This window comes from Pelodiscus sinensis, chromosome 4 (assembly GCF_052426305.1).
Source record: "Pelodiscus sinensis isolate ZL-2025 chromosome 4, ASM5242630v1, whole genome shotgun sequence".
Taxonomy (NCBI): Eukaryota; Metazoa; Chordata; order Testudines; family Trionychidae; genus Pelodiscus; species Pelodiscus sinensis.
The window spans coordinates 111,385,841-111,412,204 of NC_143055.1; the positions used below are offsets into that span (position 1 = coordinate 111,385,841).

General features: G+C 42.7%; 1 protein-coding gene across 1 annotated transcript; it reads right to left on the reverse strand.

The window, feature by feature from the left end:
* Positions 1-3,925: 3,925 nt before the first annotated feature.
* CISD2 (CDGSH iron sulfur domain 2) lies at positions 3,926-23,817 on the reverse strand. The gene is made up of 3 exons (XM_075929673.2): positions 23,652-23,817; positions 6,026-6,240; positions 3,926-4,317 (listed from the first exon to the last, which is right to left on the reverse strand). Exons 1-3 carry the CDS (start codon positions 23,752-23,754, stop codon positions 4,228-4,230), a joined length of 408 nt encoding a protein of 135 aa, XP_075785788.1. The 5' UTR covers positions 23,755-23,817; the 3' UTR covers positions 3,926-4,227.
* Between the last annotated feature and the right edge of the window lie 2,547 nt (positions 23,818-26,364).

Genomic DNA, 26,364 nt, shown 5'->3' on the forward strand with positions numbered 1-26,364 from the left:
CCGAGTTACGAACGCGACCCACGCTTATGAACAGCGCGGTCGCATGTAACTCAATGGGGTCCAAGTAACAAACGGATTGAGTTACGGCCAAGTGTTTGGTCTGTAAGTCGGGGAGAGGCTGTAAAGCTTTTGATGGCATGCCATACCATTTTGTGTTATGTGCAAATAAAATGAATGCACAATTAAAATATATCATGAGCTTTATTATGCACATGTACTATATGAAAGTGTTTAAAGCAACATATGCAGGTGAAATTATAGAAGTCTAATAAGAAAAGCCTAAAACTGATGTTTTACAGCATTATGTGCTCTTAATATTGTGCAGTGGGTGATATGTGTTTAGGACTTCCTTGGGACAGAATTAGGAAAACAGTAATCAGCTATATGAAATACTGGAATTTATGAAGCTCTAACATGGAGGTATCAATAAAAGGAATTACTTTTTTTGGTCTGGTTAATAGCTTTTGGGGGCAAATAATTTAAACGGGTTATGATGCATAAAATTTATCACTTCTAAAGTTTAATATTTTTGCAAAAGCAGCAAGTCATTTTTATAATCTTTGTATTTTGTTCTTAAATATTCAAAGATATGTACTATGCTACTACATTAATGTTTAGAATTAAGTATTTTGATAGTAAAACTATTAATTTTATTATAAGGATTCTTTTATTTAGTCTGAGGCATCTAAGCTCAGTAAAAGAGAACACAAACATTCAAATAGAATGACTAATAATGGACAGTACTAATCACCTAATATTTTAGCAGGAAAAAAGGTGGCTTTTACTAACTTTGCAGTAAGGTTTGATTTGATCCTCATCCTGCTCCCATTGACTTCAGGGGCCAAGATCAGTTCCCAGGTGAAGCTAACTTGGATGTTGTTTATATGTATAGGGGTGTGTGTATACAAGAAACCTGGGCATATCAGTTAATCCAGTCAACTACATGCATTTCCCCCTCCCCTTGCTGGCCCTGTAGGGAGTTTGCCTCTGGATTTGCCTGCTCCTTCCCACTCCGTAGGCAACAGCACAGAAGGTGAGGCGGGGGGGGGGGGGGGGGGCGGGCGGGCGCAGGCAGAGCGAATAACTGCAGGGAACCAGCTCAGTACGGCTGCCACCCTGCAGTAGTGCAGGGTACCAGAGGCTTGCTAGGAGTGCACTGGCTGCTGGACCTTCCTCCGGGGCCATAGAATAGTCATGTAACTGCTAAAATTGATGTGGTTACAGTACATGACTATTCAATTACATGCTATGTAACATCCCTACCTTATTTAATTTATATAACTGATTTTTGTAGTTACTCATGTTAAAATAAGAGCATCCCAGTATCATGCCTGGGGACACAAACTGTCAAAGGTTTAGGAAAGAATTTTCCTCCAACCCCCATCTGCCCATACTCAGCATTTTAATTAGGTACTTCATGGTCTGCATTGCCCGCAGCTGAAGAATCTAGTACTGGTGGCAGAAAGAGGCAGGATCAAATACAGACATAGGTACCTCTAGGCACATGATATGGCAACTCTAATAGTCCTAATTGATAAAATATCTTGAAGAAACAGGACAAAGCTGGAGTTGTAGGGATTTAGCAGCAACAAGCTACACCTTTTCTGCTTTTTAATGGTTGGCTGTGCTACTGCTGTCCGCTTCAATACAGACTTCCTCTGTATTGCTCATGCATTCGATACTATCAGGCTTCCTGTTGTATTGGTACACTTCCATATTTCAGCCTCCAGGTGGTGGTAGGATGAAATGAAACCCCTCTTAACTTGATACCCTAACATGAAATCATTCCTGGTTTTGGGTTTTCAATAGTGAAGCTTTCACACTTCTACTGTCTGACTATCTTCAACTATTGTGAACTTATTTTAAGATTTGTAGTTGGCTACACATTTGTAGTACCAAAATGACATTTGGCTGCAAGCATGTATATTTGTGATTTGAAGTCTCTTCTCTAACCTTAACAAACTTGATCCAAAACCCACTGAAGCATTTCCATTGATTGAGTGGGATTTGAACCATGGTCAGATGAGAACTCTAACTTAACCACTCTCTTGTGTTTATGCATGACAATTTATGGATTTGTCACATTTCATTGGATCTTAACTTTACTTTGCTGAATTACAATGGCAACAGAAGTAGCTAGGAAAGGAATCAGAAAAATAAACTTTCACAGGCACTGTTCCAGCTGAAATAAAGCTTCACGTCAGGGTTGTGTAACTGAATAGTTATGTAACCCCACGAAATCTTACACAACTATTCAATAGTCCCCAGGGGTGGGGCTGGCAGCCAGTCTGCTACCTGCCCGACTCCTGGGGAGGCCCCGCCATCTTGTGCTGCTGTCTTTCAGAAGCTGCATGGGGGGGGGGTAGCAGCCCCTGTCAGCAGGGGTCCAAACTCCCCACAGAAACTGCTGTGCAGAGCAGCCTCTGACCACAAAGAGCTTGGACCTCCTCCCCACTTCGACAGCTTTGTGGCAGCCTCTCCTGCCCACCTCCACCCCACTCTGCTGTACGGGCAGCAGAGCAAGGCAGGGATGAGGGGAATGGCACCATGGAGCTGGGGAGAACCAGCTTTCAAGCCTCCTCCACCCAGCACCAGCTACTGCCTGCCCTCTTGAGCTGCCTCTAGGAGAAAAGGTGGGTCCGGAAGCCTGCATGAAAACTGGCTTGCCATGCATATTGACTCCAGCCTGCCCCCTAACACTCTGTGCTGCTGCCTCTATCAGTTAGGGAGGGAGGGAGGAGTGCATGTAGTCGATAAGATTACTTGATAGGCCTAGGCTTATTGGTTAATCGTTTAGTTGACTACATGTTGACATCCCAACTTCATGCTTCTGGAAACAGCAAAGGGGCTTATCAAATACTTCTGCCATTTTCTATTTAAAGAAAAATGAAGAGAAGTCGCTTTTTGTGCAAAACAGACCCATCAACACTGCTTATTTTTACACAAAAACATCTTGCGCAAGAAGTACTGGCAGAGAATATGCAAATGAGTGAAATGCTAATGAGCACTTCATTAGCATACTCTGCTGGCAAAAGCCTGCAGTGTAGACAGAGCCATAGTGTCCAACCAGTTCTGAAGGAATAACCACACTCAACTGGCCAACTAGCCACATGTGGCTAGCATGTTGAACACAATGGATTAAAACCTTACAGTAGGTCTGTACTCCAGTTCCATTACGTGGTTTGGCAGACCAAGTATGTGAACACCATAATGTGCTGACATTTTATAAACACTCTCATAAAATGCCATATATTCTACAACCAGGCCCTTTTAGCATCTCAGACTAAATCTAGGAATGCAACATCTGTTACAGATAGGGCCTCAGTTCACATCAGAGACACTGGAAAATATTCTACCATTAAAGAAAGAAGCTGTAATGTAGATAGGTTGCTGTCTGAATACACAATTTCTTGGTACTGTTTTGAAGACAGCATTGGCAGTCAGTAGGCTGCCTGAACTCGAGCATCGTTATTAGCACTGGTTCAGCTAAACTAGTGTTAATGGTGCAAAAATTCCCATTATAAATAGGGCCTTCAGGTCTTTCTGTATGGAATTCAGATTGGGGCAATGTCATATTATTTTTTTCTTCTGGTTTTGAATAATTGACCTGTAGTGCCTTTCACTGAAGGATCAAAGCTTTTTGGCAAGCAGTGTGGGCTAGGTAAGAATTATTTATTGAAAACTAACTGATGAAACTGGCATGGGGAGATTGACTTATTGTGGGTGTCCGTGTGGTGCAGTAGTCAAGACAGGAATAAAGATATCACGTAATGAAATTTTGGTCTGCCCCTGGAACTGGGATTTTCATATTAGGTAGAAGTGTCTTGAGGGTAAGAATTATCTGCAAGATAATTACATCTTTCTTTGTATCCATGTGGAATAGAATCTCAGATAATAATAAAAGCAATGGAAAAGTACACATCTGGCCCTTTAAGAATAGTACAATTTATTACATTGCTTTCATCCTAAAAAAGTTAAATTGTGAAACTGAGTGGTCATTTTGTTCAGGTAAAAAAGCATATGTACAGTTTTACACAAAACATGATTCTTCAGAACAAAGTATCACAACATAGACCTACCTTTTAGCACTTGTCTGTAAGTATAGGTTAACCAAAATAATCTATAGCAACCATTAGACTAAAAATGCCACAACGTACATAAAACATTGTGTCCTGCAATTACAAGTATATAAATGACTTAGTCATGATTTAATGGACTAGAGATTCGCTATACTTCTTTCTTCTTCAGTATTAGTGGACCCACATTATCGCCTGTCAACTCATTGTGTTTGTTGTGAGAGCCATCGCAGACCGGGAACTGGAAAAAAGATAAGTGATTAGTGTATTTACTGTACAGGTTTTGTGGTAAAAGCATTGCAAGCAACTAAAACAGGTGGTGGTTGCTTGCATAGAGGATAATCCATATAGTTGGAGTGAGATCCAGGATCCCCAAGTCGTCTTCCTTCCCCTCCCAGCAACTCAAAGCCTATAGCTCAAAGATGCTCATACTATAATTTAACAAAATGCAACACACCCCTTACATGACAGCTGTTGCCACTTCTTCCCTAAAGCTTCAGGATAGGTGACGAGACTCAGCTGCAGATTTGATTCTAAAAAGTAAGTAGCAGGCAGAGAAGGCAGGGATAAAGGATTGTTTATTTAATAAGTGAAAAGGCCTTTCACTTCCAACCAATTCACAAGCTAGCTCTCAATATTAAAGTCTGGGCAGCTTTAGACTAGATAACTTTTTTTCTGCACAGAAGTATATAGCCACATTTAAATGCGTCAAAAAAGAGCATGTTGCATCAGAGTGGAGCTAAAGAGTATTTTACAAGGAAAAGATTTAAGTTTCTGGCTTCTTCTGCTATTGTTTTTTTCCAACATCATAACAATCCCCATCTTTCTTCAGGTATATGGCACTAGTCAATCAGAAGCTTATTGCTGCTAAGAAATTAAACTCCATACAGCAGCATAAAGCATTGACAATACCTGCTCCTACCTACAAAATATTAAAAAAAAACCTTCTCTAAGAAAACCGACCAAAGGAAGAACAGTCAAATCCAGAGGCACCCAATGTACTTCAAGGTTTTTTTCTACAGCTGGTCAAACAGTTTAATGAAACCCTTCCTCTCCCTGCCCCCATTGGAAAAGCTGTTTCATCAAAAACATTTTTATAAAATAACTAGGGGGCTGTGCCTCCTGCTTGCTACACTCACCAATCCCTCTCTCTCTGAGGGTAGGTGTCTGGCCAGAGGGGAGGGAACTGGAGCAGACTGTGGGTAGGTGTGTGGCTGGGGGGAAGGAGCATATGCAGGTTGGGAGTGTGGGGTCACGGTGGAAAGGGTGAGTGAAAGGGCTGAGGGCGCAGGGAGGGGAGGGTTGGCTGGGGCCGCAGGCAGCCCTAGCACTCCACATGGGCCCTAGGGAGGGCCAAGTTGGTTGTGGGTGGGCTTGGCTCCTGTGGATGGAGAGTGCTGTGATGACATCACTGTCGTCCCGCATAAAATGTTTAGAGAGATCTATTTTAAATCATTTCATTAGGAAGGCTTCATCGGTCCAGGATGAAATACGATCAAAGTGAGAAAAATCTACTCCAGAACAGAATAGTGGCAAAAGCTTTCACTTGGCCTATGAGTCCCAAATTACAGTTAAAAAAAAAAAAAAAAGATCTTGTTCAGAGGTGGAACACATTTCTGAACAGACATGAACTTCAAAATGGTACTGTTTTCTCACTCACCCTGCTGTTCTCTAGGAGTTAAACAAAATATTTAAAATGGAAAGGCAAAATTTACTTTAGTTTTCACCTAACTAAAGAATGGCCACTCCACTTACTGTGGACAGAACAGACAGTCATGTGTCTTGCAGGTTTCTACTCTTTCCTGCAGATGTGGGTTGAAAGTGAAGAAAAGAGAGTTGACGATCTCTTAGAGAACCCATGCATTTGTTGAGCCTCAGGGTGGAAGTAATGTGCCAATTCACGGAAAGCAAAACTAGCAATAAATTAACTACATAGCCTTAGACCTTACCGTCTTAGAACGCCAACACCTGCAGTAAGCTGCTTTAGCGAGGCACAGATCTTCAATGTTTATTTCATTTACTACTTTGGGATTTTCCTTCTGGATCTTGAGGTTAATCAAACTATCCTTCTGCTGTTTCTTCTTGGGGAGGAACGGACGAAGAGCCAAGTATCCTAGTAGTGCCAGGACACCCAGGAAAGGCAATAACCGCAGCCATTCTGAAACTAAACAAAATAAACACTTGATTTATATAGAGCATCAGGTTCGTGAACTGGTTTCAGCATCAGTTACTCAAATGGTACTGTAACAGCTCTTCCTATTTTAATTTAGAGTAAGTGGGGCATCGAGGCTAACAGATGGAGTGGACTAGTGAAGTGAAGAGAGATTTTGGGGGGGTTGAGAGGGGGAGGGGAAGAATACATAAGCTTTAGAGACCAAACAAGAGTAAAATCCTGGTGCCACTGAAGTCTAGAACAAAACTCCCATTGATCTCAGTGGGGCTAAGTTTTCACCCCTGAAGTCTAAGGCTGATGCAGTAGACCAAGGGGAGTCAGTGAAGAGATCCAAACCACAATTCATATTAAATAAAGCTTCCCTAGTGCTTTATTTGCTTGCTGAAATCAGCCTGGGATTATTTTCTAGCAAATGTAAAAGGAACTATTAACATCATGTTTTGTGTTTGTTAGAAAATGGCCAGACCTAATTTGAGTGAGCATTCTTAGGTATCATCTTCTCAGTGTGAAACCTATTTTGGATCTCTCCACGGAGTTGTCTTCTCCACTGCATCAAGCAACTTCTATATACATGAGCATGTGTATGCAAAGGTTGCTTAAGATTTCCTATCACCTTATGTTTCCAATTCCTTAAAATGTCAGCAAGTTTTAATCATTGGGACTGAAGTTATGTCTCATGTCCGCTTCAGGTTGAAATCTTAAAAGGAGAGGGGAAAAAAGCAGCAGAAATGGTGCAACTATTTTCAAGAAGGAAGTTAGTGGGAGAGAAAAAAAATAATCATTTTGCTAATCTTAATTTCTCTAAGAGCTCTACTGTCTTAAAAGTGGAGCAGGATATTACCATTTGACACAGGGAGGCTCTTGAAATCAGACAAATATGATTTGAAGTTCCCATAAAACCCATCCAGCTCTTGCTAAGCAAACATAAGCCACAGAAAACTGCCACATGAGCACACATTGAAGAACTTGTTTTAAGGTGCCTCCTAAACTCTTGATATTCCATTTGCTCTGAGCATACTCTGAAGACCCACTTAACCTCCTACAAGTTTCAGAGAGGTAGCTCTATATCAAGAAAAACAAGAAGTCTGATGGAAACTGCTGGCCTGGAATTCATTTGCAAATTTGACACCCTGAAGGGAGGTCTGAGTAAACACAAGGAGTAGTGCTTGCATTACAGTAGGTAATTTCCCACTCAGGTACACTCCCCTTCTCACCACTACTGAGATAAGCCACATCCATTCTGATTTAATTAACACTGATATCACAACTCTTCTATTTTTTTCCTGTCTTTTTTTTTCCTCTTCAGCATGTAGTTCCTGTATGTCCTAACAACAAATGGTCTGGTAGCACTTTACAGACTAACGAAACATGTAGATGGTATCATGAGCTTTCGTGGATATCATCTACGTGTTGCGTTAGTCTATAAACTGCTACCAGACCATTTGTTGTTTTTGCTGTAACAGACTAACTCGGCTACCCCCTGAAGACCCTAATAAATGTTAGTCTTTAAAGTGTCACCGAACTCCTTGTTGTGTTAACTTCTTACTTCATTCTAAAGCATCTATATATTAGGAATGTAAGGGAGCTGGCTTTAAAAGCCGGTTCCCCTGCAGCACAGTTTCTGCAGTGTGGGTGGCGGGCAGAGCTGTAGTGTCCCGGAGCTGGTGTGAGCCAGAACTGTTCAGACCCAGCTTGCACAAGCCCTGGGACACTGCAGGGCTGTATTTTAAAATGCATAGCTGGGGCAAGGTTAGCTCCTGGGGCTGGCACGGGCCAGGACTGCTGAGGCCCAGCTCCCCCCCCCAGGAGCTAACCCCAGCGTGGCTGTGCAGTTTAAATGTAGCAGAAGCTGGGCTGCTGAGCATCCAACTCCTATTACATTTAAATTGCAGAGCCACAGTGGGGGGTAATGACCACTCCCACATCGACTAATTCCATCAACTACCCAATTAGCTGATTAACTGCAATTTAACATCCTTGCTAAATATACACCCATTTTACTAGTACATACTAATCTTTACAAGACACATGCAGGAGCAGATCCTCAAGTGGGTAAACTGTCATTGCTCCACTGACTTCAATAGAACCTGCTAAGATTCTGCCCCACACACTCTGATGAAAAGAGGTATGAGGAAGCGGAACATTTTCTTGGTGGCTATTTGGAGTTACTTTAATCCTCAGAGGGAAGTACAAAAATTATTTATTTAAAAAACGTTTTAATAGGCTGATCTTGAAGCCCAAACTATTACAACACAAACTCCTTGTAAAAGATGACACACAACCCAAGTATCTTGCTGTTTGCATTTAAACCAAGTTCCTCTTTAAATGGGTGTAGGGCCAGTATGTAGCTAGATGTGTTCTACAGTTTGTGTCAAGATTAAAATAAGGAACATATAATATCAAACAGGATGATATTTTGTCTTAAGCTTTAAGTAACTCAAAATATGCAACAGGTTTTTTAAGTCAGTACAACAAAGTTGCATTTGTGGTAAACAGATTATCAAAAGAACACCTATTTTCTTAACTCAGAATGCCATTCCTCTTTTGAAATTAGTTCTATTTGGTAAAGTATGTAACAATTAAAGAGCTGTATGGTGACAGACTTATTCACGCTTCACTTATTCCATACCTACATTACCTGGGAAAATGATAATAAGCATTTAAAGAATCATGGCTTGTGGGAAAGAGGCACTTATACACTTCCAAAGGGAGAAGTACCCAACTTTAGTACAGAATTTTCACTAGAAGCACAATCTTTCTGCAACTCCAACGGCAAAAGTCATTCGTTTGCTTTCTCATAGAACTTGCATCAGCCCCCAACAACACTATATAGTAATTTCTATTACCTCTGATTCTTCTCATTGCCCCACACACCCAAAACTACCTTTAATTTGACAGGACTGAATTCTGAAGTAGTCTTTCATTTGTAAGAACACAGTAGTATTTTATGTGCTAGACAGCAGTTGCTGATAGTTTGTCTGTTCTGTCATTAGCATAAATGACAGCTATGTGAAGTCTTGAGCTCTTTCATTCTTCCATGGAAGTCTACAGAAGAAATGAGTGAATCTTTATGTAAAATCCAAATCTGCATTAATATTTCAGTAGAGAAGTCTCTTCTTTCCAGTCAACTTGTCCAGAGCTAAACTGCATCAGAAGTCTAATCCTGCAAGGTGCTGAGTGTCCAGGTCTGACTAATTCTGGAGTTAGGTGCCCACAAAGGACTGGGCTTGGATATGTATGGCAAGAACTAATGATCTAGCCAGAGAAGCAAACCATTCAAGGTTTCCTGATTAAAGTAGTGGCACTTTGTGGACTCAGCCATTATTCCAGGTTATCCTGGAATAATCTCATTTATTCTTTCAGTTGTCAATAGCAGAAACAATGAAACCTGAAAATGTCTCAAGAACTCTCAGGAAGTAAGTGATCCTGTGTTTTGGTTTTCCAGGTAGGAATTATGCCTTAACCATGATGCATGCTGACACAGCATGTGTAAGACAATGCTGTATAGGAAGTGCTTTGTTCTAGTGGTTGTTTTAATACTTTAACAACTTCTGAAGGTACATTTAATGAGAATGAAAATGATGTAAGAAAAGATTCTCTATCCTTAATTTTTTTTCAATTCACATATTCAGTAGAACCACTAGCAGAGAAGGTGGGTCTCCTGGCCCACAACTCTAAGACCTACTCAGAGCTCCAGGACAGATAAGACTCTCACCTAGGTACATTACAGATTAAAGTAGGGTGCTTACAAAACACATGATTAAAAACTAAACACAGATGGAGAGGACCCTCAAGATTTTTGAATGACTGGCATCTTAACATGGCACGGAGAACCTCACACTAAGCTCAAAGGCAAACCATTTAGCTGAACTGGTAGGCATGACTAAGGAACAAAGTCTCAGCCCATTTGGGTACAGACATACAGGCTAGGGCTATGTCTACAGTACAAGGTTTCTGCACAAGTAAATCGGCAGAATAGAGGGCCTTTGCCGATAAAGTTATTCCTCTCCCTATGAGGGATAACCCCTTTTTGCGCTACAGCTCTTGCGCAAAAAGGCAGGTGTGGATGCTCTGGAAGGGTTTTTGTGCAAGAAACCCCTATCAGGAAAAGCACAGGTGCTCTGATGGCCATTCTGTGAATGGCCATCAGAGCTTTCTTGCGCAAGAGCGTCCATGCAGTGTAGACACTCTCTTGTGCAAAAGCACATCGCTTTTGCAATGTGCCTTGAGGTCTGGATGCACTTTTGCACAAGTTTTTGCAGAGATCTCTTCCACAAAAGGCTTCCTGCACAAAAATCCACCAGTGTAGACGAAGCCTGTGAGTTTTGCTGCAAAAGCCAATGCAAATGAAGCACAAATTAGCATTTTTTGCGCTTCATTGGCATACCCTCTTTCGTTCCATTTTTGCGCTAGGGGTTTTTGCGCAAAAAACAGGCAGTGTGGCCATGGCCGTTTTGTGCAAAAACCCCTTTTTCTGCAAGATCCATATGCCTCTCCAGGATAGGCATAAGGATCTTGTGGGAAAAGGGGGGTTTGAGCAAAGTGGCCCCGGCCACACTGCCTGTTTTTGCACAAAAACGGAATGAAAAGATATGCAAATGAAGCGTGAGAAAATTCTAATCCACACTTCATTTGCATTGGCTCTTGCGGCAAAATTCATAGTGTAGCCATAGCCACAGAGAGGAGACCAATAACAACCAGGAATAGGAAGCACAGAGATATTATGTTGTATTCATTATATGTACAGGCAGTCCCCGGGTTACGTACAAGATAGGGACTGTAGGATTGTTCTTAAGTTGAATTTGTATGTAAGTCGGAACTGGTACATATTGTAGGGGAAACTCTAGCCAAACGTTTCTCCAGAGCTCAGTTTTATTCTCCCACACCTCACTTCCCTCAGTCCTTTATTCTCAAGCTGAGGTGTCTGCTGAGAAAAGCCGCTCTGCATCTCCTTGGTCTGCTGGGGGAGGGGAGGGGCGCTAGCTTCGCGTTTCCCTGGTCTGCTGGGGGGAAGCAGCTAGTGCGGGGTTGCCTCACCCCGTTTGTAAGTAGGGATCTGATGTAAGTCGGATCCATGTAACCCGGGGACTGCCTGTACTAGGTTAGCAATACATGAAGGCTGTGTCTACACTGGGCCACTTATTCCGGAAAATCAGCTGCTTTTCCAGAATAAGCTGCGAGCTGTCTACACTGGCCCCTTGAATTTCCGGAAAAGCACTGATGATCTACTGTAAGAAATCAGTTGCTTTTCCGGAAAAACTATGTTGCTCCCGCTCGGGCAAAAGTCCTTTTTCCGGAAAACTGTTCTGGAAAAGGGCCAGTGTAGACAGAACAGTAGTCTTTTCCGCAAAAAAGCCCTGATCGCGAAAATGACGATCAGGGCTTTTTTCCGGAAAAAGGGCTTTTCCGGAAAAGCATCCTGCCAATGTAGACGCTCTTTTTCCGGAAATACTTATAACGGAAAACTGTTCCGTTTTAAGCATTTCTGGAAATTCATGCCAGTGTAGACGTAGCCGAAAGGTTTTTAGCTTCATTAGCCAATGACTTCTGCAAGACAGTTACATGGGACCTGGAGGCATTCCAGAGAATCCCTTTAAAACAGCTTGGAAAAATGACATTACTGGTTTGTACAGAGACAGATTTCCATTTTTAAACAGGTTTCTAACCCCGATGTTTACAAAACATTTCAAATATGAGCTCATGCAGTAATATCTTTCTCAGCCTACAAAGTGTTAGAGCCTATGTAGATCCACAACTTTGAGCCAGATGCAACGAATTAACAAGATTCTGTTCCATTTCACTGATGCTATTCACAATTGTATGGACAACAAACAAAATCAGGCCAATTACACAGTGAAGATGCATGGCGAAAGCTGAGCAGTAAGAGTTGATCACTGGAGCTATTTATGAGGGTACCCAAAAATGGGAGGGTGGGAAGGAGGTAGAGCGTTTAAAAAAAAAAAAAAAAAAAGCCTCTTCTCAGTACTTCCACAGAACACTCTGGGGAAGTAAAGGAAGAAAAGACCAGAGTGTTGTCTTCCCTTCTACAATCAGAAATGGGTGAGTATTCAAACTTAAGCTTTTTTAGCCCAAGGCCAATCCAAAAAATGGAGTCCCTGGGGAGAGTCTAGAAATAACATTGACAGGAATCCAACTCTCTCAAGAAGTCAGGGCATATACCTCTTATCAGGGTGTTGCCCCCTCCCTATTTTTCCTCTAAACCTCTCGGAAGTAGATGCCCACTCCTTTTTCAACATTTTAAGTTCCCTAACTAAGACCTTTATTAGATGTGAATGGAAAGGGAACCCTGATGGTGACAGCCTAAATAAAGTGAATGGTCACACCATAAATTGAAGTTTACAGCCTCTGATATTCTGTTCTCTCTGTCTCATTTAGAGGGGGAAAAATCAGGTGGAAGGAATGAGTCAGCAAGAGTGGCTCTCTAATGCAAAGACTGGTGTTCACAGGGAAACTAAGCAGCAGAGGTAATTTTGCCTCTTTAAAATTACTTTATAATATTCTTTGCAAAAGCTAAATCATGAAGGTGCCTACTTACTATTCCAGTAATTATATTACTACTTTATTCTTACTAGCTACAGAGCAGCTCCTCAGTAAACTGAAATATTAAATGTGATGAACTATCTACCATTCAGTGTACAACTTCTGGCTCTATGCAAATTCAGAAGTTACTTCCTGAATTACATTCTCCTCAAAGTTAACTAGCTGGGTTCTCTCCCTCAGATGATTGTACTGCTTTCTGTTTTTACAGATCCAATCAATTAGTTCTTTTTCACACAAACATAAAAACCCGTCCCTCTAATTTCAGATTTCCACTAGATAACTCTACAAGTTATGTGGGACAGGGAGAACAGACAGCCCTGTCTATGTGGAATCACAGTTTAACTAATACATTAAGAAATCCCAAATCCCCCCAAACCCTGCTTCCTCCCCCCACCCCTCCCATCAAGCATGTCCGGTATTTTTTCTGATACTACCTGGTAACCCTACCGATTGCCTCGCAGCACACTGGTGTGCCGCAGAACACAGTTTAAGAAACACTGCTCTAGTGGGCTGCAGAGGCTACTTTTCAATGTGCCCCTGCCTTCTCTACTCCCTTAACCTTACTCCACACACTTTCACAGCAACTACAGAAACACGTATTCTGAACAGAGGTGGCTCCATAGGACTGACCTCTTCCTGTATGGCAGAGCTGGGGAAACTTTTTGCCTGGTGGCCACTGACCTACAGAAAAATGAGTCAGGGGCCACACAAGCAAGAAGCAAAAACACACCAAAAACTCCTCACTGATCTATCTCCCAAATGAGAAGGAAAAAAAAAAAAAAAAAAATCCTCAGCTCACTTATAAGGGAACTAGGGTTCTGCGCCTGCTCCAGCCCATGGGTTCAGACTTGTCTATGTTAGAGGTCGATTGCTGCCCACCAATTCAGTGGGTAGTGAACACATGCCCTTACCTCATTCATGAGCACATCCCTTTGATGTACAGATAATGGTTACCTATATACAGGGCTCGACAAATTAGTCAATCTACTCACCCGGGGCGAGAAGATTTTAAGCTGGAACAGTGCCGCAGCGCAGTCTGCACATGCGTAGTGTGCCAAACCACACAGCTGGCGAGTGGGGCTCGCTGCCGCTTGTCAAGCCCTGCCGCCCGCCCGCCTCTCCCTCTCCATATATATATATATATATATATATATATATATATAATATAAATATAAATATAAATATAAATATAAATATAAATATAAATATAAAAATGAGAGAGAGAGCGCCTCCACTGTCGCCCCGGTATACATCCATTCCCCACTAAAGTCACTGACATTTGTAGGAACTGATGTCGTGCGAAACACTCCCCCAACTTTCTTAAATGGAAGTCAGCTGCGGGAAAAATATTCCCCGCTTTAAGTTGTTTCACTATAAGTCCAAGTTTTTTGGAACATATCTTGGACTTATAGTGAGCACAGCCTGTAGTATATACTTATGCTGTTTTTTGTACTACCAGCATAAAAAGCATAATCATAAGAAAGTCCTGTACATTTTGGGATGACTGTTGTGAACAAACACATGAGAGAGGGGGGAAATGGGAAAGAGGCAGCCATAGCAAAATAGTAAGAGAGGTGAGACATTTGAACACTAAGGGTGACAGCACTAGAAGATAAATGTCTGAAATCCAATGCCAAACTCTGCTCTTTTCCTCCCTGCTAACTCTTGATGCTTGTACTTAGGGCAAGCTGTGTTTCCGTATATTGCATTGATTTATACAGGTTGGACCTCTATAATCTGGACTTGCCTTGTCCAGCAACATCTGTGGTTCAGCATTCAAAGTACTCACGTGGAAAAGCCAGGGGCTCATGTTCAGCAACTCTTCTCCTGTCCTCCCAGAGCTTCCAGAGAGCCATTTGGGGTGTTCAAGCTCAGGGAAGGAGTGGACAATAGGGTAGGGCAGGTCTTGGAGGCAGAGGCAGGCTGGCTACATAGTCCCACAGTCTAGGGCCAAGAGCGCAGCCTGGCAGCCATGGACCCATAAGTGGTAGCCAGGGGCTGGGTGTGCAGCCCTGCAGCTGTGGGGCTCCACTACAGGGCTGCAGCCTGGCCCTAGCCATGGGGTTCTGCAGTTGCCCTCTCCCTTCCTTAGAGTGTTGTCTTCCCGCCCTCCCCCCCACCCATTGTGTTAATGCCAGCCTCTCTGCTGCTGCAAGAGCAAACCCCTGGAGCTGGTGGCACCAGAGTGACCCTGTTGCCACAAGCAGCCAGCATTTCACCATAATTGAGAGTGTCCATGACTAACATCAGATCTCAAAAAAAGGTTGTTTCTAGTGCAGAGGTCCAAGATTTTCATCGGCCTAAAATACAAAGCTGTATTTTAGATGCTGCTCTCCACCTTGTCTTCTCCCTCATTTTTCTGTGATAAGAGGAAAAAAGGCTCTGAATACCATGTAGCTTACTAAGCTTAGTAATGCAAAAGAAAAGTTTTAACAGCCAAATATTTTAGTGCACATCCTGTCTCTGGGGAAGGGTGACCAGATGTCCTGATTGTATAGAGAGTCACAATATTTGGGGCTCTCTCTTATAAAGGCACTTATTACTCCTCCAAATCCCAATTTTTCACACTTTTTATCTACTCTCTTCCTCTGGAGTTAGGCCTGCTTTTGCTTCGAACTACAAGGTTAACTGTCAAACAAATGTGTGGTGTGGTGTGCGTGTGTGTGGACAAAAATTACTGCAGGGGCAATAATTTGATTGGGAGGGCCACTCCAAGAATTTGGAAAGTGGATGAGGGCCACACTTTTCCATATTAATGGAGGAGGTGTGGGGTCTGAGATGGAGGTTGGGTGCAGAAGGAAGGTTGGGTGCAGAAGGGAGTTGTGAACTTGGGCACTGAACTGGGGTGCTGGGGGTTGGATTGTGACCTAGGGCAGGGAATTGGGGGTACAGGAGGGCATTCGGGGGTTTGGGTTGTGAGCTAGAGCAGGAGGAGACTGATTTGGGGCAGGGGATTGGGCTGATGGATCTGGGAGATGGTATGGGTACAGGAACGGAGCAGAGGATTTGGAGTGGAGGGAGGGCAGGTCGGGAGGGGGGGCATATAGTGTTGGGGAAAAGAGGGGCTAGGGTGCAAGCAGGGTCCTGAATCAGCCTCTGTGCCTGCCCTGCTCCAGCACAGGCTGCAGCCATATGCTCTGTGAACAACTTCAAGCCCCTTGTGCTTCTTTCACGGCTGCCTGTTATTGAAACAGGCAGCACCCATTGGCCAGTTTCTGGCCAGAAGTTGGCCAATGGGATTGTGCTCCGGGGGTTGGGGAGGGGGGGAGGGAGAGAAGTAGTAGCTCCTAAAGCTCACACACACACACCCCCGCTCACCCAGTTTTTAAAGTGAAATTTCCTCAGCGGCATGCAGGTGGGGCAAGGCAAACAGGGAGCTTGCCTAGGGATCCCTGCAGCATCCTTGGGCTGGTCAGATTCAGCCCGTGAACTGTATTTTGCCCAGGTCTGCACTAGTGCCTACTAGTTACTGGAGCTAGCCACTTCCCATGCTCAGAATGGGATAAACCCTTCTAGGTGCTTACAACCTAAGGACAGACAGAAAAGTAGGCTAATTAAGGACAGGATAACAACGAGCACGATAATAAAATAGAGTAGCAAATGTCCTAGGAAATGCTTTTCTATTTAATAATCTTCGTACAAAATATGGCTGTATTAGTATACAGTAATCTTTTAATTCTTCATCAGTAACTGTTTGAATTACAGTTCCCACACATCCTGGATTGTAGAATTCTATGATTATGGTTTACCATTGGATTGTTAAGATGTATATCTTCCTAGTGTAGACAAGTCCTTTGTCTCCAACTGCAGCCCTTCGGAGGGAGGGTAAGGGGAATTCAACAGAAGACAAATTTTCAATAGTAACCATATATTTATTGCATACTTCAAGGAATTTTTTTTCTAAGAGCTAGGGAAACACTTTGAAAATGTCTTTTTAAATAGCTCTACTTAAAGAGCAGTGTTTGCTAAAAATTAAGTGAAAATTCTTACTGATTCCTCAGTTCAAGAGCAGAAATACCGTTGGTACCACATACCCACTGATTTGGCTGTATTCTTGTTCTGTTACTTTTTGGAAGTAAACATGTCCCATCATTAAAGGATTCCATAAAGCAATGAAGCAGAGTGTACTGCTGTACAAATGTACTACTTCAAAACTGATTATTCAACATGCCCACATTACAGCTGCTGCTTGAATAACTTAAGGTTCCTGCCATTTGATCTGGGCAGGCAGCTCCTTTTGCCCACATGCAGTGGCACTGAAGTGAGAATGACTCTGCAATGGATCTGTCAGCAAACTGCAGTTATCTGACTAATCGTCTATTTGATACAATTTGTATCAACTACATGAATTAATTGATAAGAGGCCACTCTGCAGAGCTTCAGCGGGGGTAGCTCCTGGTACCGGCTGGAGCCAGGACTGAACAGTTATACTCATGTTTATGCTTATCAAGCAGTTGACTAGTCGCTAACATCCCTAATCAGAGCCATAGACTCTAAAAGTAGGTTAGGAAAACAAGTAAATAAGTTGTACAGTAAAAGCTCTGTTATCTGGCATTCAATTAACCACAGAGTATATTATCAAATCTCTAAGTTAATCAGTATTTCTGATATCTCTCAAATACAAATCTTCTACCTACCTAATAACTGGAACTAGTATATTGTCCAGCATGTTACACAATTGCATATTCTGCGCTCTTTTATGCAAGAGAGGCAGAAGGCAAGAAAGCTGAAATCAGGAATTTATTCAAAAAAGCAACTTCCAGGGTGTTTCATACGGTCATTATGGATTCATCCCAATCTTCTACACTTTTTTTTTTTATTTACAATGATAATTGATGTTGATTATGACAACCCCAAGGCACTGCAAAAGGTTATAGGTTAATGCTGTAGACTACTGCATTCCCCGCCTCACCAGTACATTTTTTAGCAGGCTGGCCAGTGGCCCAGCTCAGTCCTGGGTCGCGCCTGGTCTGGGAGCTGAGTTCCTCCCCCCACAAACAGGGGCTGCTGCCATTCAGCACTGTTGCCTCTACATCAGAGGCAACAGCACAGAGCAACAGGCAGCCAGTCTGTGAGGGGAGATGTTTTTTAAACTGGCTCCCCTCGCGGACCAGCCTGTAACCCTGCGCTGCTGCCTCCCTGCTCCTCAGGAGTGAGGCCAGAGTGCACTGACAGTCGGCTCCACACCCGGGGACTATAGAATTAGTCGAGTAACCACTAAGAATTCATGAGGTTAACCGATTAATCAATTAACCAATATTTAACATCCCTAGGTAGAATTCTCCACTCCCATTAGAACTCTTTCAATGGCTTCGGAAAAGCAAAGTTCAGATGGTGGCCATTTTTCATCCTTTCCAAACTCCCTCCTTTTACAGAGAAGCAAAAAAGCCAGTTTTGTCCTTCCCCTCCCCTTCTCTAGTAAGCAGGTACTGCAAATTGAACCATTACCATATTCAGTTAAAAAAATTATAGCAAATGAAATGGCTAAATAATACTTATTTGTAGAACTTTATGAAGTTTGACTTGTGGGAATTGAATTCACTAATCTTCTCCAGAAGGTATCATAGTACTGCCATAAACTGCTGAAGCCATCCTTCAAGCAGAGCTTATGTGGAGATGGAGAATAATGCAATTTCTGTTTAAATTACTGGTTTCACAAGAACTCTACACATACCATGAAAGGATAAATCACCAATGCTCTGCACTTTCATCACCAAATGTTACTACCTTGGCAAGGTGCTATGGTGAAATGCAAAGCATTGTCACTATTCCATATCTATAAAGCTCCTATGAATATAACTGCAAAATACAAAGCCAGTGTAAATCTTTGAAGAGTGATGGTGAGAGAGTAAACATCTTTAACCTACAAGACTAGCTGGTCTCCAGCTTTGGGGTCACAAACAATGTCATGCTATCAATCATGTGCTGTTGTCAACTGCTGCTGTGAAAAAAGGGCTGCTAGCCAAGAGAACATTATTTCAAGGAGGCTGCTCTTGAAAAAGGCTCAAGTCTGCTGTAACACAAACACTTCAACCTTGCACCCACAGATTCTTGGCTGTTTTTTCTCACTTTATTGCTATCAACATGATGCATGTTTACATCTTAGAGAAAAGACATTTAAGTTGAGAATGGACAACACCCTATTATCTCTGACTGCATTTTCTATCTGCAGCCATACTTACTCTGCTTGATTGTTTAAGTGTTCATTAAATCAGTAAGTACCAGAGTCAATGAATTTACAGGGCTTCTGGAATTTCAGCTACGAAATTGCTGAAGGATTTCGGTGACAATCACAAAGCAGTTTCCAGTCTAATCTCCTCCTCTTACCTATGTTCGTTACTTTCTGAAACATTCATCTTTGGGACTGATATATCACAAGATTGGTCCCTCCCCCAGGTGATAATTTATGTGAGTGAACAGGTCCCCATCCCTACCTCACTTTTTTTTTTTTAATCTTTTCAAAAGAACTCATGACTAACGCTTGAACCTTCAAAGCTGGTATGCTAACTGGCCTTAATGTCCTGTAAGTCCTTTACTACATTTTTAAAAGCTTGAATTTAATAAGTAGCACTATGCTATCAGTTATGCATTTCAAGACAGATGTGGTGAGAATGAATATACCGGTATACTTATCTCCTCAGTTATAGAAATGTATGAGCTCAGCTAGCTAATTCTAGAAGAGACTTGGGCCATGTTTACATGAGCAATCTTATAGCAGCACAGCTGTCAATGCAACTGTGCCACTGTAAGATCACGCATGTAGTTGCTTATCTTGACAGGACAGAGCTCTTTCACTGATGTAATTCCAAAGACACAGCCTAAATTAAAAAAGTGTTTAAAAAGCTAGGAAATAGATCTTTAATTTAATTTTGATAATACAATATTAGTTGCAAGATCATGCAGTGAAGTCAGGAAATACCAAAAATTAAGGTTATAGGGCCTGATCCAACTCTTACTGAAGCTGGGGAGACTTTCCATTCAACTTTTGAGAGTTGAATCCAGCCCTTTCTTTAGGTACAGAATGATTACCAATGTCAAACTAGAGAAAACTCTTGAGGACAGAGAAGCATAGAGTTCAATAGGGTTTAACCTGGCAGGGACAGACATATTATGGGATGCTAAGTAAACACACAGCATAAACAAACTGGAAAATAATACTTCAGTCTGGTTGTAAATAAACTGTTCTTCAACACTCATGAACAGGTACATGTTAGGAATATAAAAGGTTACCAGGTTAGCATCAGCCTTACTGTCATGCTTACCTGGTAAATGGTGGCCTGGCCTGGCCTGGCAGGCCCCCCCCCCCACCCCCGGCTCACAGCACATCAGTGTTAACTAGTTAAACATACCATTTTAACTGGTTAACTTTAACTGGGAATTTACATCCTGAGTACGTTTGTGGTGCAGTATGGACAAATGAGTCTGACGCTGCAACTTAAAAGGTCCTTTTACCCTGCCAGAGCAATGATTCTTGTATGTAATTTTTTTATGCTTCCAAACAAACCATGTTAGTTAAAACAATACAATACTCGTGGTCCTATCCACACTACCATTGAGTCAAGAAACCAGGCCAAGTAGTTCTAATAATGAGACACACACCCGAAAACTCACAATTCTGTTGGAAAAACATAACTGTAGTAGATGCAAAGACACCTACAAACTTAGGAGGGCAAAAATCTCTTCTCTTGTTCAGTTTGCTCCCTTTGTGTGATAGGGAAAATTACTAGAGTGCTGCCAATTTCCCTTATGTGATCAGTCAGGTTTTTTCCCCCCCATGCTAAAGAATGCTTATCCAAAAGTAACATACCACTTAAAGGGGCTCTGACAGTTGTTTTTAACAAATAAGTATTTGTTACAAAGTTGTCTGAATTCAGCAACTGGACCTAGTTACAGCCAAGTCAGGGGATGTGGTTAACTGAACTACAGATGGAGCCTTAAAAACTTCCACTAATGAACATCAGGCTAACATGGTAAGGGGTAAATGAGAATCAGTCAAAATGTAAGGGGGGGGGGGGGAAGAGAGAGATCCATAGTGTAAATGAAAATATGGCACAAAGTCTGTTAGTAGATATTTCTAAAATAGGTTCAGTTTAACAATGTTTTGAAGAATCGTTTCCTGGTATTTATGGAGCAGATGAAAGTTTAAGCCTATTTAAGTTCAAAAAACATTTTTCCTCCACTGTGTGTGGCTTTTAAAAATAAGGTTAAAAGTGCTAGTCTTATATGTAACAATTACACAGTGGTTAACTGGTCCAGGCTGAGCTGAGATTTACAATTTGAATTGAGGAAGAGTAATAACATTTCAGAGTGTGGTTACAGGCAGAAAAGACCTGTAAAACAACTTCACCTTCTTACGCAAACATTTGCTCCCTGAAGGTTTTCAAGTCACGACTCATGATAAAACTTGCTTTCTGTCCTATTAGTTGGGCAGAGACCATGCAGCCACAGAGAAGCAAGTTGGAGTCTATTCTGCCATAGGCATCAGATTTATTAGCCTCTTTCAGACTGCAAAATCTTGTTTCTGGAAGTGATATCAGAGGCATAAAGAACACAGCTTCATACGGGGAAGAGACTGTAGCATGGTACTGGCAGTCAAGAGTAATTCTTAAAACTTGTAGGAACAACACATGCCACAGCTGGGCAGTAATATTTTGCCAGAGTAAACATGTTATCCCCCAGCAGTTATGTTATTTCAGCCACAGGCATGCTTTTTTGTCTGCTACTGTGAAGCTTGCAAAGCAGAAGCTCAATCATCCCTTTAGGCCTAGATAAACTATGGCATACAGGGGCCACCTTTCAGCCACCATCAGAATGGGCACAGAGATAAGCAATTCTGCAGCCAGTTATGTTAATTGGCTCACTTCCTCCTTCCCATTATCTATTGGGGGAAAGAAAGGGGAGCTCCAGGTGAAAGGAAGGGGAGGGAAAATCAATGGGATGGGGAGAATGCAAAGGAAGTAGTGCTAGCAAGTGATTTAAAAATTTAATTGTGATAACTGGTGCTGTTAAAACAACAGAATACCACTTAAATATTTTGGATGTTTTCTACCTTTCAAAATACTTTTATTTCAATTGCAATATAGAATTCAAAGTATACAGTGTTCATTTTATATTTGATTACGAGTATGTGCACTGTAAAAAATAAATCGTACTTTTCGATTCCCACATTAAATACTGTAGTGCAACCTCTTTATCATGCAAGCTGAATTTATAAATTGTACAAGAAAGAAAAAAAGCATTCAAAATAAAACAAGGTAAAACTTTAGAGTCCACTCGCTCCTATTTTTGTTCATTCACATAAACATGTTAGTTTACATTTACAGCAAATAACTTTGCTCATTTTTTTACAAAGTCACCTGAAAGTGAAAACAGGGTGTCTGCATGACATTGGCAATTGCCTGCAATTGCCAAATATTTACATGACAGATGTGCTAAAGATTTGTATGTCCCTTCACACTTCAACCACCATTCCAGAGGATGTGCATCCATGCTGCTAACAGCTTCTGCTTGATAATGATCCAAAGCAGTGTGGGCCACCACATGTTCATTTTTATCATCTGAGCCTGATGCCACCAGCAGAAGGTTGATTTTCTTTTTTGGTGATTAAGGTTCTGTAGTTTCCACATGAAGTGTAGCTCTCTCAAGACTTCTTAAAGCATTTTCTACACCTTGTTCCTCAGACTTTGGAAGGCACTTCAGATTCTTAAACCTTGGATCAAGTGCTGTAGCTAACTTTAGAAATTTCACATTGGTACCTACCTTCTTTGTGTTTTGCCATATCTGTAGTAAGTGTTCTTAAAATGAACATCCCAAGACTATAACATGAAATATGACAAAATTTGGGTAAAACAGAGCAGGAGACATACTACTTCCTTGAAGAGTTAAGTCACAAATGTAATTAATGACTTTTTTGAACAAGCATCATCAGCATGGAAGTATTCCCTCTTGTATGGTGGCCCAAGCAAAAACGGTAAACAAATATTTAGCCTATATGGCACATAAGTACCTTGTGAAGCTTCTATAAAAAGTACCAGGGGAATTCCTGTTATCACTTTCAGGTGCCATTGTAAATAAAAAGCCAGTAACATTATCTCCTGCAAAAATATATATATATATAAAAATCTATTAGTGATTGGAACAAAAAGTAGGACCATATGGACTTGTAAGCTCTCAAGTTGTATATTGTTTTGTGTGAATGAAGTAATGTAAAAATCTACATTTGTAAGTTGCACTTATACAATAGACACTGTACTACAAAACTTGAGGCAAATTTAAGAATATTACGTTTATCATTTTTACATTTCAAAACACTTTGTATTCTGTGTTTTGGATGCTTTTTCTACATTTTCAGAATACGTCCAAAATATTTAACAAATTGCAACTGTGATTAAAACTTAGTTTAACTATTAATTTTAATGGTGATTAACTAAAAAACTTATTATTGTGAGTCAACAGCCCTAAAAGGAATCAATGGGCTGAGGGGAGATCAGGGAAGGTGGGAGGTTATTAGGGGAAGGTTGAGGACTTGAGGAAAAATGGAACAGAGCTGGGAGGAAAGCAGGGAGAGCTGGGGGAGGGGGGACAGGGTGAGGACTAGGCTAGGATGCTGGGGGAGGAAGGACTGAAGTGTGGGGAGCAGGAACAAAACGGGGCGCTGGGGGGAGGGTCAGGGAAGGGCCAGGCCTAGGATGGGGCGCTGGGGTGGAGGGATGAGACGGGGGAAAAGTCAGGACCAGGAGGGGTGGGCAGGGACGGGCAGGGCCAGGCTGGACACGGCGGGGCAAGGCGGGCAGGCCAGGCGGGATACTGCGGCACCAGCAGAGGGGCGCAGCCCGCGGTACCTGTGAGCCGGACGAAGCCGCTGATGCTCTCCGGCAGGGGCAGGCGCTTGAGGTAGGCAGGCAGCTGCACTTTGATGATGCGAGCCAAGCTCTCCAGCAGCATGGCGATCGGAGGGGGAGGGGCGCTACTCGGCGGCCTCCCCGCCCGTTGCCTCGTCACGTGCTGGAGGTGGGATTTCTGCTACGGAGCATGTGCGGGCCTCCGGTCAGCGCGCTTGCGCACTGGGCAAGTGACGTAATTCTCTTGGTCTTAGCACTCTGGGGACGGAGCTGCTGTGCGTGTTTCTCTCGGGGGAGCTCCGGATGGTCATGGCCGGGAGCCAGGTGGCGAAACGTTCGCAGCGAGTGAGCTGCGGGCGAAGCTCAGCCTGCTCCACAGAGGGCCGCGGGTCCGGGGGACAGAAATGCCACCCCCATTTCCCCCATGGCAGCAGTGGAGTGATGGGGGGGGGGGGTACAACTAAACCCTGGTCTGTACGGTAAAGGATATAGATTCCATTAGCAACCTGTGGCTCAAATCCGAAATGAGGTAGAAGGAAGGAGGCAAGGAAAGTTAGTAACATTTTTTTATAAAATTACCAAACGGGGGAAAGTAAATACAGGGTGAAGGGCAGTGATAAGAGTAATATGCAAACATAAGTACATCTACACTGGCAGCTTCTTGTGGAAGAATGGTTGTTCTTCCACAAAACCTTGCCAGCTGTACTGCACCAGCGTTGTTCTAGAAGTAAATTTACAGTATAGCGTTATAAAATGGCTTCTTCTGGAAGAGATAGTCCTCTCCCCACCAGGAATAAGCCCTCTTGCGCAAGAGCTCTTCCAGAGAAGGGCAGTGTAGACAGGCAACATGAATTTCTTGCGCAAGAAGCCCCTATGGCTAAAATGGCCATCAGAGCTTTCTTATGGAAGAGAGCAGCTACACTGCCATGGATGCTCTTGTGCAAAAGCACATGCCAGTGTAGATGCTCTCTTGTGGAAGTTTTTTTGCACAAGAACTCTTCTTCCGCAAAAGAGTTCTTGTGCAAGAAGATGTCAGAGTAGATGTAGCCAAGGAGAAACGGAATCAAGACAAACCTGCCATTACCTTGATCTCACTGCTTGTGTGCAGTCTTCAACCCTTTGTTTTTCATTAGTGTCCTCTAGGCTTCACTATAGGATCAGTGTGAGTAAATTCTTCATATTCTAATGCCATATGGCATGGAGTAGGACATCTTCATAAAGGCCAAGAGCTTTGCTGTGATAAATACCCCTGGGAGAACTAGGGTGTACTCTTCTTTACCAGCATGCGCATCAGGATGCCTCCTCCTATTTAACAGGAAATCTCCTTTCACTATCTCCTAACTCTCTTACTGTAAACACACACTGGCTGGCTGTGTCTACACTGGCATGAATTTCCAGAACTGCTTAAAACGGAATACTATTCCGTTTTCAGTTTTTTCCGGAAAAGGAGCGTCTACATTGGCAGGCTGCTTTTTCCGGAAAAGCGTCTACATTGGCAGGCTGCTTTTCCAGAAAAGCCCTTTTTCTGGAAAAGCGTCTGTGGCCAATGTAGACGCGCTTTTCCGGAAAAGAACCCCGATCGCCATTTTTGCGATCGGGGCTTTTTTCCGGAAAAGACTACTGGGCTGTCTACACTGGCCCTTTTCCGGAACAGTGTTCCGGAATAAGGACTTATGCCCGAGTGGAAGCAGAATAGTTTTTCCAGAATAGCGGCTGATTTTGTACAGTAGAGCGTCATTGCTTTTCCGGAAATTCAAGGGCCAGTGTAGACAGCTCGCAGCTTATTCCGGAAAAGCAGCTGATTTTCCGGAATAAGTGGCCCAGTGTAGACACAGCTGCTGTGTCTAGACTGGCCGCTTGAATTTCCGCAAGAACACTGACTTCCTACTGTCTGAAATCAGTGCTTCTTGCGGAAATACTATGCTGCTCCCGTTCGGGCAAAAGTCCTTTTGCGCAAAAGGGCCAGTGCAGACAGCTCAGATTTGTTTTGCGCAAAAAAGCCCTGATTGCGAAAATGGCGTGATCGGGGCTTTTTTGCACAAAAGCGCGTCTAGATTGGCACAGATGCTTTTCCGCAAATGCTTTTAACAGAAAACTTTTCCGTTAAAAGCATTTGCGGAAAATCATGCCAGTCTAGACGTAGCCACCAGGTTTGAACAAAATACCTGTGTTCCATACTTCCATATCCCAAGAACTGGCATAGCAAAGGAAGTTGGGATGAGTGGAAGTAAGGGATAAGAATGTTAAGACGCCGGTAACTGGCTAATCGTGTACTCAATACAATTTGTATCAATTGCATGATTAGTCAATAAGGGAAGGCACTCAGTCCCAGCTCACACTGGGTCCAGAAGCTACCCCCACTGTAGCGCTGTAGTTTAAATGTAGTAGGAGTCGGGCATGCAGGCAGTCCGGCTCCTACACTTAAACTGCAGAGCTATAATGGGAGTTAGTCCTGGCTCACACCATGTCCAGGACCTAAGTGAGCCCAGCTCAGTCCCAGCTCAGATCTGGTCCAGGACCTATTTCTGCTGTGGCTCCGCATTTTCAATGTAGTAAGAGCCAGTTAAGCTCTTGCTACATTTAAAATACAGAACCACAGCAGTCCCAGACCCAGCCTGAGCTGGGACTGACCAGAACTTGCTCAGTCCCAGCTTGTGCTGGCTCCAGCAGCCCTTGTCCAGAGACAGGGGCTGCTGCTGGAGCAGCCTATGTT